At 43.3% G+C, this 16,583-nt stretch overlaps 6 protein-coding genes and 1 pseudogene across 7 annotated transcripts; 2 read left to right on the top strand and 5 right to left on the bottom strand.

Annotated features, from left to right (window-relative positions):
- Window positions 1–1,007: 1,007 nt before the first annotated feature.
- LALA0_S01e19108g (LALA0S01e19108g1_1) lies at window positions 1,008–1,754 on the top strand (the record flags this gene model as incomplete). The annotated part of the gene is made up of 1 exon (XM_022774993.1): window positions 1,008–1,754. One exon carries the CDS (start codon window positions 1,008–1,010, stop codon window positions 1,752–1,754), a length of 747 nt encoding a protein of 248 aa, XP_022627034.1.
- Window positions 1,755–2,705: 951 nt separating this feature from the next.
- On the bottom strand, window positions 2,706–4,499 carry LALA0_S01e19086g (LALA0S01e19086g1_1; the record flags this gene model as incomplete). Its single annotated transcript, XM_022774992.1, has 1 exon — window positions 2,706–4,499. One exon carries the CDS (start codon window positions 4,497–4,499, stop codon window positions 2,706–2,708), a length of 1,794 nt encoding a protein of 597 aa, XP_022627033.1.
- Window positions 4,500–5,034: 535 nt separating this feature from the next.
- On the bottom strand, window positions 5,035–6,734 carry LALA0_S01e19064g (annotated as a pseudogene). Its single transcript is given in 2 exon segments — window positions 5,035–6,126; window positions 6,126–6,734. Coding segments are annotated over 2 exon segments (1,701 nt in total).
- A 272-nt stretch (window positions 6,735–7,006) lies between these two features.
- On the bottom strand, window positions 7,007–8,209 carry LALA0_S01e19042g (LALA0S01e19042g1_1; the record flags this gene model as incomplete). Its single annotated transcript, XM_022774991.1, has 1 exon — window positions 7,007–8,209. One exon carries the CDS (start codon window positions 8,207–8,209, stop codon window positions 7,007–7,009), a length of 1,203 nt encoding a protein of 400 aa, XP_022627032.1.
- Window positions 8,210–8,691: 482 nt separating this feature from the next.
- Window positions 8,692–10,233, top strand: LALA0_S01e19020g (LALA0S01e19020g1_1; the record flags this gene model as incomplete). Its single annotated transcript, XM_022774990.1, has 1 exon — window positions 8,692–10,233. One exon carries the CDS (start codon window positions 8,692–8,694, stop codon window positions 10,231–10,233), a length of 1,542 nt encoding a protein of 513 aa, XP_022627031.1.
- A 156-nt stretch (window positions 10,234–10,389) lies between these two features.
- LALA0_S01e18998g (LALA0S01e18998g1_1) lies at window positions 10,390–12,393 on the bottom strand (the record flags this gene model as incomplete). Its single annotated transcript, XM_022774989.1, has 1 exon — window positions 10,390–12,393. One exon carries the CDS (start codon window positions 12,391–12,393, stop codon window positions 10,390–10,392), a length of 2,004 nt encoding a protein of 667 aa, XP_022627030.1.
- A 1,434-nt stretch (window positions 12,394–13,827) lies between these two features.
- LALA0_S01e18976g (LALA0S01e18976g1_1) lies at window positions 13,828–15,444 on the bottom strand (the record flags this gene model as incomplete). Its single annotated transcript, XM_022774987.1, has 1 exon — window positions 13,828–15,444. The coding sequence occupies one exon, from the start codon at window positions 15,442–15,444 to the stop codon at window positions 13,828–13,830; it is 1,617 nt and encodes a 538-aa protein (XP_022627029.1).
- Window positions 15,445–16,583: the final 1,139 nt, after the last annotated feature.

Raw genomic sequence — 16,583 nt, 5'->3', positions numbered from 1 at the left:
CAGTGCGAAGAGTGTGGTGATTTTTGAGTAAAAATTGTGTAGTCGTTGTGCAGTGCAGACGCATTATAAGTGCATCCGGTCTTCCACCTCGAAACTGCGGCTTAAAAAACTCCTAAACTTCAATCCTCTAATCCCACGACGAGCCCACTTTATTTCGTTTCATGGCGTATGACAGACTAGCAGTACGCGCTTTATATCACTTCCCGCATGCGATCGTTCTTGCTCTTCATCCAAAAACAATTTAGAAAGTCCACTGGACACCACTTCTGGAGTCTCAAAATCTTGTGGTCTTTGCATAACACGTTGCTATACTGCAGTAAGCCAGTTACTTTGGCTCTCAAAGGCCCTGGATTTTACCACAGAGGTTCTTCCCGGAATAGCTTAACGAAACGAGCTGTAAATCCATTTAGCCTTTTCGTCTAACTGTCTTGATATGGCTGTTGCTCGGTTAAAAAGTTTTATCGACAAAGGGAACGTCGGTGAATACACGGCGAAGAAAGACATGAAGTAGATGGATTTCCCATTTAACGAATTCCATCTCTTTATTATCAAGTACACTGTTCCTTAAACCGGTAGGAAATTTGACCAACATGCCGCGAATTTCAACAGCTTTCACGGACAACGCCACTTTGAAAAACCATTGTTACCAAAAAGTATCAACTTCTAGCAATCTCTGCATTCGGCTACCCACATCTTCAGTCGCTATTGACCAAGTGTTCTTCGAGAGTGTTTAGGTCTTTCGACGGTCGTCTTGGCGTGTTAAGGTTCATTTCGGCTAATTTCCGGCTCTAAGGTTAATTGCGGGTTTTGAAAGCTAATTTCGGCCCTTAGGTGGAATTTATAAGGGCTTCCAGCAAAGCACTCCGGTCCTTATACGGAGAGCAGGGTAACAGAAAGGGTGCTCCATGCCGCCCTGGAAACTATATAAAGGGTGTCTCCAAACTTTAAATGTTTAACAACTCAACTACTGATTAAGCATATCAGTATAGCAAACTACAAATCGAATCATGTCTTTGGAGGGAAAAACTGCTCTTATTACTGGTGGTACCAAAAACCTTGGCAAACTGACTGCCATAGAGCTTGCTTCTAAACATAAGGCAAACTTGTTCTTGCACTACAATTCGGTGCAAGGAGATGAGAAAAGTCTCGCTCAAGAACTTTCGAGCAAATATGGCGTGAAGGTCGAGCTATACCAGGGCAACTTGGGGTCCGCAGAAAACGTTGCAAAGCTTTTCGAAGCAGCGAAAGCCAAATTCGGTTCAATCGACGTTGCCGTCAATAATGTGGGCAAAGTCCTCAAAAAACCCATCGCGGAAGTAACTGAGAAGGAATTCGACGAAATGGACCTCGTCAACAACAAGATTGCCTTTTTCTTCATTGCCCAGGCCGCCAAGCACGTCAGCCCCGGCGGTAGCATAATTTCGCTGGTCACCTCCTTGTTGGCCGCTTATACGCCATTCTACGCGGTGTACCAGGGAACTAAAAGCGCCGTCGAATATTACAGCAAGAGTGCATCCAAGGAGCTCATTGATAAGCGGATCTCAGTCAACTGTATTGCTCCAGGTCCTATGGACACTCCATTTTTCTATGCTCAGGAACAGCCTGAGGCAGTCGAATTCTACAAATCCGCCGCTTTTGACCATAGATTAACCAAGATTGAAGACATTGCACCAATCGTTTCGTTTTTGGTCTCTAGTGGTACTTGGATTACCGGACAGACTTTGTACGCTTCCGGTGGTATGACTGCTCATTGATTGGAGTGCTCATAATCCCTGCCGCAAGATAACATAAGTGGGGAAAAACACTCCGCAACTTATACACCACAGTAAATAGATCTATATGAGGACAAATATATTCATGACCCTACAAATCTCAAGCGTATGAATTTTATGAAGTATGATCGCGACACTAGCTGTGAAATCTCTTGCTTTCCTCAAAATGGTATCCATAGTCACATAAACTAAGCTGTTCATGTTAGAATGTGAGTGTAATTGCGCTGCGGGGTGGTAGACGGTGCTGCATCAGAGGAGGTTAGCTTGATAAATCGTCTCCTTGAAGCCTTATGATTGACAAAGCAAGCTGATTGATGCTAGCTCAATTTTCCACGTTGCCTCTAAGTGACTATTTTCGGCTAAAAGCCCGCTAACAAAAGCAGCAGTTCGTTTCGAGAAGAACTTAGTGAGAAGATATTTGATGACAAGAATACTACCCACCACCCTGTCTCAGCTCAGGAATGCAAGAATATTGAAATCTATTGACTGCGTTGAGTACTTAATATTAGTGCTTGGGTCTTTACAGTCCATGTTTGTTATCAAAATATATCCATTCAATGATTCTCGGTGTTTGTCAATCCGTGCTATATTGTCACAACCCTTGATGATTCTATTGATTTTCTGTATGGTACAATTGGCACTACGAACCAGAAATTCACTAGTTCCAGCGGCATATCTCTCAAATTTTTGTGCATGCTCACCAATGATCGCGATGTCAGGTCCCCATTGGTGCGCTAAAGTATTTGTCGTCCACATCGTAGATCAGTAGAATTTTCCTCTACACATCTTGAATGCAGAGGATATCAAAAATCCCCTCGTGGTTCCAGTACAGCTCGTTGAGGTTATCAGCCATCCATCTCGAGCTTGCTTAGCCACTAGGCTCAACAATCATTTTCATTCGGAGATTAAATCATTTACTAGGTGACGCAGAGACTAGTGAACTACGATTCCTGTGGTAAACACTTTAGTCACACTACTTATGGATTTCCCCACATTTATGTGCAACACCTGGAGAACTACGAAACAAATGGTCTGAACGTCGTACGTTTCTCTCAGCTGTATCTCCTCATTCTTGAGCTGATAAAATAATCGTTCAGCAACCTGAGCCGCCTTTTCGAAATCTGACAGATGCTCTAAATCTATTATATCCGTCGCTTTTCTGCCTTTGGGCAAGAAAGGCGCGAGCCTTGCCAAGTGCTCTTTAATGATCTCAGGAGGAAAATAATGGAAAAAAAGGTTCTCCCCCGTTTCCTTTTTCCTTTGTTCGTTGTCACTCAATTGGTCGTCTTTGGACGGTAGCGAAGAGGAATTCGTCCAAACACCCGCTATAGCCGAAGCAGCGAGCTCAAAACTAGGCCACTTTAGAGGTGTGATAGTAATACCCACAAACGCGAGGCTTGGATCATCGATAGAAAAGGTATCCAAAAAAAGCCCGTCCACCATAGACGCGGAGTCTTCGAGAACTTTTTGACCTGATTTTTTTATACTCAGGTGTGACACTTCATCATCTAAAAATGGATAATGCCAATGATATCCTGTCGAAAATATGATATAATCAACATCCTCTTCTACAGTACCGTCTTGAAAAACTACCTCGCGGTTATCTGTCGGATGAAACTCTTTGATTCTCGGTTTCGTTTTAAGTCCTTCAGAAGTTGCAGCCTTGGTCAGCCAAGGATAGACTTCTTCCTTGTTTGGTGTCCTGGATACTATCACTTTTTTAGCAATTGGGAAAACATACTGTAGTATATCGATTCCACTAAGTCCTGTTCCAACGAACACGCACTTCTTGTTATTGAACTTATCGAAATTTCTGAAGCTCTTCGAATGCAACGCTGAGTGTGGATATTGGCCAACCCACTTTGACAGACCATCGATTAGTGGAATGTAAGGAATAGAATAATGGCCATTGCTAACTAAAACTGCGTCAAAGTCCTCGTTGTACCAATGAACCAAGTCACTGCCCTCTACACTTTTTTTCACAGTTACTCTCCAAGATCCATCGCTGGTCTTTTTGATCTGCGCTACTTCGGAGTTGACTCTGACAAATCTCTTAAGCCCATGTCTTTCAGCCAAGCTCAAAAGACTATTGGTAACGGAGTAATTACTCACTAATGGAGCGATGTTTGGATTTTGATTCTTTGCGTTTTCATCGTAAGGTATGAAGGAATTGCGGAGATATCTTTCTGGAACATTGGAATACAGTTGCCGATAGATACCACTGGCTGCCCAAGTTTTTGAACTTGAGCTACCTGAGCCCTTAATAATCAACGGTTTCGAAAAAGAGGATTCCTTGTCAAAGAGCTCAGTGGGTGCCTCAGTGGGGGGTCTCAAAACGAGAGGCTTATTGTAGCGCTCGGAATCCAAGTCCTTTTGGTCAATGAAATCAGGATTATCGAAATCTGGAGACCATATCCCCCCAATTGAGTTTTTGAACTCGAAAACTACTACTTTTTGGAATGCAGGATCTGTATTTTCTTTCGTGTTTACTTCGTCAAATTTTCCGTCTGCACTATAAAGTAAGTTGGTGCTTCCATCCTTACGAGTGTTAAGTAGCTCAAAGAGCGAGGTCAAGCCAGCAGCCCCTGCGCCTATTATAGCTACAGATTTAATCTCCTTCTTGCTCATCTTAGTTACTTCTTTATGTGCTTCTATTCCAGCTAGAACCCTGAAGCTCCCAAAAGCTTCTTTGAGCTTGAGATATACAAGTGTTTGCAGTTCCTTCATCTTGAATAGAAAATAGGGCCAGAATCTTTACAAAGAATCCTGGATGCCACGGTACTCATGGTTCCTCGTTCTGTCTAAACACAAGCTCGGAGTTTCAATGTCCTCGGGCGGCACATCTACTTTAAAAAAAACTACCATAAATGTGGACTCGAGTCGAATCCAACAAGATCATTGGACTTCGGCAGGTGTCTAGAATACAAATGGATTAAGCAGCATAAATGAATTCAAACCTATTCTTCCTCAAAGGAATGAAATTTTGCGCTTCGCGGTCATGGTATCTCGAGGCCGCTTGGTGTCAACGTCTACCTTCAATTATCTTTAAATGAATAAACATCATAATATACGAACCGTCGAAGACAAATTAAGATCAATAATACTACGTAAGAGAATAGTAACCAATCAACTAACATTACCAACAATTCGGTAATCCTGTTTCACTGAGCTTTGAGAGTCTCAAGACTAGTACAAATGCCAATTTCAGTACTTTAAATTATTTCCTAATTTCGTCTTCTTGGACTGTCATAAACAGCTTTTTTCAGCGGCGATCTAGTCTGCGGAGGCTCTTCTTTATATGCGCCGAAACTCCGACTTTGAAGATCTCATCAAGTTGCTCCAGTGTGAAGCGCATCGTTTCCGGAATACAGAGAAAAGTGAGAATCCAGACAATAATGTTGAATCCACCGTAAAAATATAGGCCTCCCGAGGCAGTCATAGTGGCTTCCATTTTGGGCCATGTCATACTCAGGCAAACATCCAGAATCCAGTTCACGAACATACATGTAGCACTGTGTGCCATTCTCACAGTGATAGACGAGGTCTCTGCTACCAGAGTGAAACTAACTGGTCCAATACCAGTACCGTAGAACAACACGTACACGTACATTGACGCTAGGCCTGCTCCAAGTCTGCTTTGCGGATTTGTGACGTTTAGAATGCCCCCCAACCAGAACAAACATAAAGCTTCCACTGGAAGCGTGAATAAAAGCATCTTTCTTCTGCCAAAACGATCAATCAATTGCGTCGAAACGAATGTGGCCAAGAAGCAGCCACCCCCAATTCCAATAGAACCTGCGATAGCTGTAACGGGATCAACGCCGGATTTTGTTGAGATTGTGGTTGTGTAGGAGACTAGAATGTTGACACCTCCATACTGCTGACCTAGAATGCCAATCAGTGACACGATTAGAGCAAACCTGTTTCTTTTGTTTGTGAACAGAGACAGAAACTGCTGCCAAGAGGATAACCGAGTTTCTAACTCGGACTCGAACTTCAAAGATTGGTGAAGGATATAGAAGTCCCGCGCTCCCGATAGCTCGTTGGGTCTTAGTTTTAACAAGGAGTACAGAGACTCTCTTGTTTTTCCATGATTAATGAGCCATCTCGGAGATTCGGGCGGGAAGAAGATTAAGATCCCTGTGACAAATGGAGCAACACACGAGGATCCTATCATGAGGCGCCACGAAAGCGATCCGCTTATATTAACGAAAGCTCGGTTGAAAACAGAGCCCAAGCACACACCGAGGGCGATGAAAGTTTGCCACAACATCAGAACCGCACCGCGAGAAATCGCAGGGGCACATTCCGCTGTGTAAATTGGCACAGTCGATGAATTCAAGCCCATGCCTACCCAAGAAACAATCTCGCAAACAAAAGGCAGCCAAGTCCATTTGAAAAACCCTGGATGAGCGATCCCGCAAAGCCGATGAAGCAGCTAATAAATATAATCCATTTTCTGCCGACATACTTGTCGAGGTAAATGGTAAGAGGGGATCCCAAACAAGCAGCAGCGAGATATGGCGCAGCAACCGTAGGACCTTGTATATTAGGATCTGTTATGTTGAATTGATTTTGATACTGCAATACAGCACCACCAATGGCACTTTCGTCCATCCCGAAGTTGATTGCAGCACATGAGGTACAGAGGGCAGCCAACAGCATATGTTTGGACAGCGAAAACAAGGGCTTTTCTATGGCTTTTTTAGCAATTCGACGTTCCTCATCGCTGTAATCTTCAGTCTGAAGAATTTCTGGATCATTAGCCCAGAATGCACCACGCGTCAACAGGTCGCGCTGATCCTCGAGCTCGTGTTGCTTCACAATCTGATCAATCTCAGAGAGCACTTTCTCTTCCGGCTCATATTCTTTGAAGACAGCCGCTACCTTCAGAGACTGGTCAGATGACACGATGTCACTAACCTCTTCGATATTTCCGTTAAATTTATCCTCTACTGTCATTACTGCAATGTCGTTAGCTATTAACTATACCACAATGGAAAGACCGGTAACGTTCGAAAGACCGATAGTATGCCGAATATCAGAACGAAGGCTTTTGTATTGTGAATTATCAGTATGAATTTACGTTTTTTGATAAGCGGAATTATGTTTCGGTGTGACTGTGCAACATAGCATTCTGACTATCCACTAGCGCCATAGCAGGAGTCATCGATGTCAATTTCTGTTTGTCTTTGACTTTTATTGACTCGAAGTCATAGAGAATCAATGACAATTTACAAACGTACTACAAATTTCTCCGCGCTAGCGTCACGCTCCTCGAGCTCCGCTAACCCATTCTTTAACCCAACACCAAAAGTTCCGAACCCTTTGAAAACCCTGACGCTAGGTACTGGGCATAGTTGACCCTTTTCAAAGAGATCGGAAGTAAATTTCACGAAATTCTCTCCGAATACCAGGTCCTCGTGAAATTTTTTAATTCCTACGGGCTCCACTTCAGTGTCGGGATGTTTGGCCCTCGCGTTCTCACCAGGAGTGCCGCTGAGGCATACAAGAACCTTTCTGGTTTCCATCCCATCATTCAGAACCTCCAGTAAAAGCTCTGCTGTCTTTCTCGAAATTACGTCGACTCCACAATCGATCCCCGTAGGGCATATGTCTTTGACCGTCTGTATTAGCTCACCTGGAGCAAGCGTTCTATCCACAACGGCCGTAGCTCCTAGCTCTTTCAGATAATGCTCATATTTCAAGCTGGACACGGCTATGATGTTCTTGAATATTCCTAGATTCCTGGCAAGCTGAATTGTGAATATGCCCACGGAACTCGAGCCTCCCCAAATGATCAACGATTTTTCTCGAATTTCATTTGCCTTTCCGACATTCTGAAAATCAACAAAGGATGAGAGTGCAGAGCCTGCTGTCACCAGGGCCACACCAACACCTGCTGCGAAATCCAGTCCGAACTTCTTGCGAGAGACACCATCCGAGCACATCTCGCATGGCAATCTCCAAACAAGTCTGGAATCGAAGAGCGTGAACTCCTGGAATGTAGACCGTTTGAGCTCGCGGTAACATGTGCTTGCTAGAAACACCTTAGCTCCAATTGGAAATTTCTCTTTATAAACTTTTGCGCCCCTGCGGACTACAATACCACTAGACTCCCTACCATTGACCCACGGGAAAGAATGAATGTTAAAATGGTATTTTTTGGATTTCCAATCCACATGATTCAATCCTGTGTACTTGTTGCGAACCAAAATTTCGTAATCATCCAATCTTTGAGGGACAAGTATCTGGTCCGAGACTACTATTTCATCTTCAAATGACGTGACAACGGCCGCCTGTTGTAATAATGGCATAGGTGCTTCAGCACCAATTTTGGGGCTTTCCTTGACAGTGATCCTCTTTATATGCCTCTCTTGTAATTGAGAGACTACGATGCTCCCAATATCGACGTTTTCGAGTTTTCTCTTATACATTCGGACACTGGCGTTAAGTTGAGCAATCCTGCTGAAAAGACTCGACACTCCTCTGGAAAGACGGACACTCTTAAGAAGGCCTCGAAAATAAAAATCTTCGGAAACCTTTACAATTATGTGCAACTGCCATCATGATTACTGATTCATACATGTCTATCTTATTCCTTCTCCATTGGTCGGGCTGCCTCTTGACGCTGTCGCTATCTTAATATCGCATCATGTGCTCGAAGACGCAGTGTCCTAATTAACAATGGAAAACATGGCGAAGACATAGAAGGTGCAACTTGTAGATAAACACTGATGAGCCACGGAACAGATAGGTCAATATTGGCACCGTTAAGCAGTGTAGGAGGTGCACCCGAAAACTAGCATGCGCATAGCTTTTGGATATTAAAAGGGGTTCTTATGCCTTGTCCTTAGCATTGGAAGTAAACTAGCAACACTTTTGATGGGAATTAGAATTAAGACTCTGAATCCCAAATATGACAGTCCAACGTAAAGTGAAACGTAGCTCAGCCTCTGAAGCGGACAATGCAAAACGAGCACACTTAGAGGCTCCCAAGCGCAAAAACTTGATTGTCAACGCTTTTCTCATGGGATCTGCTGGCAATCAGTCCGTTGGGATCTGGAGGCATCCCCAGGATAAATCTTCAGAGCTGTACAATTCTCCAGAATATTGGATAAATCTAGCTAAACTTCTCGAGAAAGGCAAGTTTAATGCAGTTTTTCTGGCCGACGTATTGGGACCTTATGACGTTTACAAGGGTCCTTCCAATTTTGAGCCAGTTGCAAAGGCAGGTTCTCAATGGCCCATTTCGGATCCCAGCTACTTCATTCCGCTAATGGCAGCAGTTACAACGAAACTCGCGTTCGGCATCACGATTTCTACCATTAGCGAACAACCATACCACTTAGCTAGACGCTTAGGAACGCTCGATCTGCTCTCAAACGGACGGGTTGGTTGGAACATAGTTACGTCATACTTGAACAGTGCCTCCAGAAATCTGCTTGACGGAAAGAATTTGCCTCCGAATGAGGAGCGCTACGCGCGCGCCGGTGAATATGTTGACGTCATCTACAAGCTGTTTTTGAGTTCATGGAGAGATGGAAGCTTCAGAGCCGATAAAGAAACTGGAGTGTTCACCGATCCAAAAGGCCTTAGACACATCAATCACGAGGGCAAGTATTTCAATGTCCCCGGACCAGCCATCACTCATCCCAGTAAGCAAAAGCTGCCCGTTATTATTCAGGCTGGTACTTCGCCCAAGGGAAAAGATCTTTCCGCAAAGAATGCTGAAGTCGTTTTCCTCGCCAGTTTGACTCCAGAAGCTCTAGGTGCCTCCATCAAAGATATAAAACACATTGCTTCTACAAAGTACCATAGAGACCCATCGAAGATAAAGTTCGTTGGGCTCCTCACTGTTATTCTGGGAAATACTCATGAAGAAGCTGAACACAAGTACAACGACTACAAGGCCAATTATGCTGACGAAGAGGGAGCTAAAGCCATGTTTTCTGGCTGGACAGGTGTTGATATTGATAAGTTTCGAGATGATGAGGTGCTTTCGAATGTTGATCATATTGCTGTCGCATCAGCCGTCAAGAAGTGGCAAACTGCTTATCCTAGGGTAGAAAAATGGACAAAGAAGGCCATTATAGAGGAGATCAAGGTGGGTGGAAGTGGCCCTGTTCTCATTGGCACAGCAGAGGAAGTGGCGCTTGAAATTCAGAACTGGGTGGACATCTCTGATATTGACGGATTTAACTTTGCTTACACTGTTCTCCCTCAAACATTCGAAGAAATTATTGATAGGTTGTTGCCTGAGCTTGAAAAACTTGGGCTGTTCTGGCATGATTATCCTCCCTCCGCTGACTCTTCGGAGTACGTGACCTTCAGAGAACAATTGTTTGGGCAGCCATACCTTGACAAGACACATCCAGCATCAGAACTAAGATGGGAAGCTGGTGAAACAGAAGAAGCTTACACATTAAGACTAGAAGCGGCTTTAAATAAGTTACAATGATGTAGAAAACGCTTCTTTAAATGTTATTTAACTATTCATGAATCACAAAGTTGGTTTCTCGATATTTATTTATGCATTGAAGACTTGAAAGACCCTCGAATTAATTGAAGTTACGCGTAAATCAACCTATCGAATCATCACTTTCTCAAACCATTCTCAAATAGCTTTGACATGGATAATAGTGTTTTCGAGTTTTTCCCTCACAACGGAGCTGGCACTTGTCGAAGACAGATCAGAACTGCGTTCCGTTGGCACTTTTCTCAATAGTTTCTTGAACACGAGTGACAAAACGGAGTTTGATTCATACAGTGGATAAAGTATAATCCACGTCGCGGCCAGAAATGTCCATATAATAATAATATAGACATAGCCACGAAATAACTTTCTTGAAAAGATGTAATTAGTCCCATACATGGATAGTGGGATGATTATCAGGAAAATAACAAACTGACAGAAAGCTAAAATCTTGGTGACGAAAACATGTTTCTTGAGATCTTTCACCGAATCTTGGGACACCTGCGAAAACTCAATTTCATCAGAGTCTGCGTCATCGGCAATTCGGGTCTCGAAGTATAGCCCGTTCATTTCATCAAATGACCAATTTTGCGGTTTTACCTGCGAGAAAGCCCACACAAATATACCACTTGAGAACACTGAAATGAAATTACCGAAAGCCAAAGGCTCACTAAGAGAAAGGGATGCTTTATCAACTCTTCCATCACTAGAGTAGTGCGATGAAGAAGCCACCCACCCCACAATACCACAAATTGTTGCTAAAGGCACTCCGGCGACTAAAGCCACTGTATTCATTTTCTTGTAAAATAACATCCCTAAGAGTCCAAAAAATGCTGGCCCTAGGGCTATTCCCACGAAGCTGAATAGCCACCCAAGAGTGACGCCGATATAGTTGAACAGAACTGCCAGCGCTCCCATGCACAGTGAAAAACCCACGACGTTCAAGTGCGAAACAAAAACAAGCTGTTTACCAGAAGCTTTAGGGTTGATGTAAGTCCTGTAGAAATCATAGGTCAAAATTGAAGAGCACGAGATAAGTTCCGCTGACATTGCTGACGTCGCTGACATGAAAATCATGACAACAGCACACGCTGCTCCTGACTTACCAAAAATTGCCGCCATAGCATAAATAAGCGACAAACCCCTCCCTGCTTCCATATCAGTCAATTTGTTAGGGTATGTGAAAAAAACAGGATTCTTGGTTAAAGAAAGAGAAGCTAAACCCATTGAGGTTCCAAGTCCTAGTGGTATGGCCAACCAGCAAATTCCACCCATGATATATCCCCTCATAACCTGCTTACTACCCGCAGCAATGGCTTTCTGTGAATACGATGGATCCATAAAAACCGTTGCAGCCCCTCCTAGTAGTGCGTTCCAAGCAGTCAATATGACATCTTTGTTAGCAAATGTCAAGTAGGACCCGTTGGCGGAAGATTCCAGCGGAAATGACTTGCTCATATCCATTAACAGGTCATACATTTTGTCTGGGGACCCGAATAGCTCTGAAGTACAGTAAACTGTCACAATGGAGACTAGCACCATAACATAGATGATAATCGTGTGAGACCAATCGGATAAAAAGGTAGCTTGCAATCCACCAAAAAGAGTATAAACGCACACACTGACTGGCAACAGGAAGCAAGCCGCTATTAGATTCATTCCAGTGGTGTATGCGATCCCTTGTGATCCGCCTAGTAGAATCATGCCCGACACAATTACATTTGTGCCGAGAGAGTAAAATAGGTAACAAATATGGCCCCACTTACCAAATCTTACTTGTTCTAACTCAGCGATTGTGTGAATACCAGGGCATTTGAGCTTAATTTCTATTGCTACCAGGGTAAACAAAAGTATTTGGAAACACCCTGTAACACTGTACCAGTATGCACCTACAATACCGTAAGAGTACGTCCACAGATTCGAGGTGAGCAATGTAGCTGGCCATGTCCATGACGAGACAACAGCAGAAGATATGAGTCCCTGCTTGACATTGCGAGAAGCCGTCGTGAAACGCTCTGAGTCTTGCTTTTGGTTCAAGAATTTCGCCATTACCCAGGATATCGCTATCATGAGGACACTAAATAGGGCACCGAAACCAAGCACAATACCGTAACCATAGCCTTGGCTCAGCAAGAAGTCGCTCATACTTTTGCTGAATTCGGCTATTTTTCGAACAGCTACCACAAAGCGGTTCTTGCATATTGCTACGATTGCCAACTTCTTATACCAATCATTGTGGAATGTAAGCCAAGGTAATTGGCTCAAGTTCCAATCGAATATTAGTTGATATGTGATGTCTTTGCATCAAAGCGTCACATGAAGTCCGACTTGTTGACTTTCATATAAAGGTCTCGCAGCTCTTATCGAGAACTGCTAATAACTGTGGTGTCAGCGACGTTGGTGAAGACGAGTGCAAAACAGCTAGCCCTGCAGACTTATAAATCGCCACGGCAATAGTTATGGCTTCTCCGCTTGGAGCGCTAGAAGTCGTTCGAGCAAAGATGAGAGCCAACAAGCGCGTGTGGTCAAAGTAATTTCAAGTAAAGTGGCAGAATCTCCAGAAGTCTAAAATTGGCTTCCCCGACGCAAACTTCAAACTCAAGCAATTCAAATCTTTTGCTACTCCACTGAGTCGTCTGAGTAGAGAACGCTGCATTACCTGCGTGCCAAGATACAATTCTTACGATTGTTCGAACCACTCATCGAGGACGTTTACACTAAAATCACGAATAAATGTAGCATTGGTATAATACACATCCTAGAGTAGGCTGGTTGTGCGTGAAAGGTCACTGGATTTAAGTACTTGCTGCCGTGCCAAGCTTTGAACGATTTGTATAAGCAACTTCGAGCTTCAATGTGCGTCCTTTCGTATGCTGTTATTTCGTTCCTAATTTGGCTGCAGTGACACATTCATACATAGTGGAAACGACGTCAGGGTTCTTGTTATACTTTGGTAGTTATTTTCCAGTCGACTGAAAGCAGTGCGTATTCTTAAACATCGATGGGTGTTGGGCGTTAATCCTCAACACATACTGAAGCCATGTATTCAGTTGAGACCTCTAGCCGGCGAGCTTCAAACATCAACAAGTGATCGCTGTCATCTGATCGGATGACAGAAAACAGGAATGAGAATTGATCACTACACACCGTAAAAACAATTGTTATCGATCAGGCAAGCGGCAACAATCTCCCGTATGTTTGGAAGTGATGGCGTACAGGGCCATGGCCCACCATTTTATGTCAAGAGGAATAAATTGCAGTTACCACTCGAAAGGGAGCGACTTCTTCGGCTTATGAGAAAATCAAATGTACTATAAACTTATTTGGCTGGTAGATTCATTAGCTTTTAAAGAAGAGGAGTTTACAATCTAACAGAAACCGAAAGGAATACAAAGATATAGGAAATCTGTAGCGTGATAATAGTTCCAGAGTATAGTCGCGCCATGAGGACTGCCGCTCTTCGTGTTCTCAGTTGATCCAACTCGATTAATACTTACTTACCATGTTTTATATCAAGAATATGATCCATACCTTTCAAATTATCGAGAGTTTCTTACTCGCTCCCTTCGAGGTAGCCCTTCACAACGGGTATATGAACTGATCGTTTTCGAGATCCGTTAGATCTAATAGCGCGATGTTGCCCCTGACGGTAGAAACAGACTCCATGTCAGTACTTTTGATGAAACCTAAAGACGCACCATTGTTTAGAAGTGGCCTTCTTTCTTCGTTTCTTCTGGCCAAAATGAACCGGATAGCCAATGCGAATAATGGGGCCAAAAAGAATGCGAAAACAAGCTGCACACTCCAAGCGCGATTGTATCTAGGACCGTCGTTTTGTCTCCATAATTGTGGGGCAATGATATTGGCAATACCGTACCAGAACATTATCAGTGCGTTTCTGGTAATTTTCTTTGTGTGGCCAGAAGTTGATGTGGAAGTCCAGCTAAACATCAAGATCCACGCAATTCCCTTGGGAGCACAGATACAGATCATGGCCAGAAGTGCATACTTTCTGTGCCAAGGTAAGGTGAGCATAGCAATACTGCCAGCAAACGGGAAGAGGGTCCAAAATATCACCGAGTAAGCGGTGGAGTTTTCCCTCTTTCGAATGATTATTGACGCGATAATTGCACATGTCACCGAAAACCCACCATATGCGACAGATACTAACGTAGAGCCTAATGTCGAAACTCCAATTTCCTTGAACAGTAGCTTTTCTTGGTAAACAAGATTGTTTGATAGTTGGTTACAGAAAAAAAAGCCACAGAATAACCAAGAAACTGGGTCTTTCAAAGCCTCGATGATTTGATGTTTCTTGATAACTTTCTGCTCAATTGAAGAACCCGTCGTTTCTTGCACCCTTCTGATAACCCATATTTTTTCTTTTAAATTCAAGAAGCGCGCATCTGAAGGGTTGTTGGGATACAAGAACAGAACCAAAATCGTGACAACAAGACTGATGGAGGCAATGACTATCATGAAAAGCTTCCAAACAGCGATAGCTGGTTTGGCATGTAGAATTCCAAAAGCGATGAAGCCAACAATTATTTCGTTTCCCAGACAGGTTGTGTAGAACAAAGGAGCAGTCCAGCTTTTTTCTTCTGCGGTTAAAAATTGGCCCATTGTGACATTGAGGGCAGGAACCGCTATCGCTTCGACAAATCCTAAAAAAAATCGAAGGGCATAGATTCCCTGGTAACTAGTTGCCACGGTGTGCAAGTAAATTATGAGAGACCAGAGAAAACTCAGAACAGCCATCACACGACCGACTGGGTATTTTTGTAGAAAAAACAAATTTCCCTGTCCTAAAATGTAACCCACATAGAATAAAGTTGTGGAATTACTGTACTTGTTTTGATCCAAGTGTGTGTCCTTCCACATGCCAAAGATCGAGGTGTAGGATGCTGTGGCCTTGTCAGCATAAAGCACAAAATCGATCAGGGCACATAGAGGTACAATAAACCATACAACTTTTCTCGATAAGCGCCTTTCTTCATCTGCAGTGACGATGGGTACTTGTGCGTCGTTGGTAATAAGAAAGCCAAGTGTGACATCAGCATCACGTGATGTGACAACTTTGTTTTCGGTAAAAGAATCATGTTGACTTATTTCGTTCTCCACAACGTGGACCAATTGCTTGTCCGCGTTCTCAGAAGAAAGGCTACTAATGGTGTGGACAGAGTCGTGGTCTGGCATGTCGTTCTTTGGCCTTTCGATGATGAGTGTAAAGAGTTCCAAGCTAAGGCCCTTGCATAGCTCTATCGAGCATTCCCTAGCCGCATTTTATAGTAGGTTTAAGGTCTGTCGATGGCTGTTGAAATGTGCTTGAACACCACTGGCACGATGCTGTTTACCGGGCGCTCACGGTGTCTTGAGTTTTACAAAAAAAAAAGTCAGCTCCACGAAGACAAAGTTAATTATAATGATACACCATGCAACAACAGGAAGCATCGGGAAAATGAAATAACGAACGCAGTTCTAAGCCTTTGTTCCGCAGCATTAATTGTCGGTGTTATATTTTACCTTTGACACCGAATCTGTGTTATAGTTACAGCAGGCGGCACAACCGGCTTAAACAATTAAGATGCTCCCTTCCTTGGTAATCCACCTGTATTGTGGTTTTTACAGCCTGATTTTGACCTACACACTTCAGGTCTCTACGTCTCTCTGTCTCTAACTATCCCTTTTCCTCGAACAAGAGCCCTTTTTCAAAAGTCAGACTCCCTCTCCCAGATATTTCTAGTATTCTATGCTCACAACGCAACGTTCTGCGAGCCCGCACAGCTTATTCCATCAATGTTGACTTCCCGCGAGCATCATCTTCATCACTGTTACACTTTTATGACACTATTAATCACTTTACACATGTGTGACGTTCGCTTTTATTTATCTGACGCCCGATCAAGCATTAATTGTAACAAACGTGAGAGCTCATCGTTCAGATTTAGAGTTTCACGTCGTTTTGCTGCGTGGTTAAAAAGGGCACTTGCATTTTTAGTACCCCAACACCATCATTCAATCAGACTCTTTTCAAACCTCTCACGGCTCTCTCTATTTTCCAATGCAAAAAAAAACCGCACCTTAGGTCTTTGCCGGAATCTTGTTAGGTCTATAATATATGAGGCGGCATCAATTCACACTTGCCTATGACAAATTGCAAGGTTGACTAAATTCAGCGATAATAGCCCTCACGTTCGCTGTTAATTTTCATATATCCTTTATTAACCTTCTGCACTCGATCCCAACGTTTTCAATGAAAGCATTTTGACCGCGAAGCATCGCTGGTTAGAACTTCTGAAGATTTGCTAATTGAAATTACAATTTGAGGTAAACTG

This window comes from Lachancea lanzarotensis, scaffold LALA0S01 (genome assembly GCF_000938715.1).
Source record: "Lachancea lanzarotensis genome assembly LALA0, scaffold LALA0S01, whole genome shotgun sequence".
Taxonomy (NCBI): Eukaryota; Fungi; Ascomycota; class Saccharomycetes; order Saccharomycetales; family Saccharomycetaceae; genus Lachancea; species Lachancea lanzarotensis.
The sequence above is the reverse complement of the archived record's forward strand: the minus strand, read 5'-3'. Positions and strand labels throughout refer to the sequence as shown.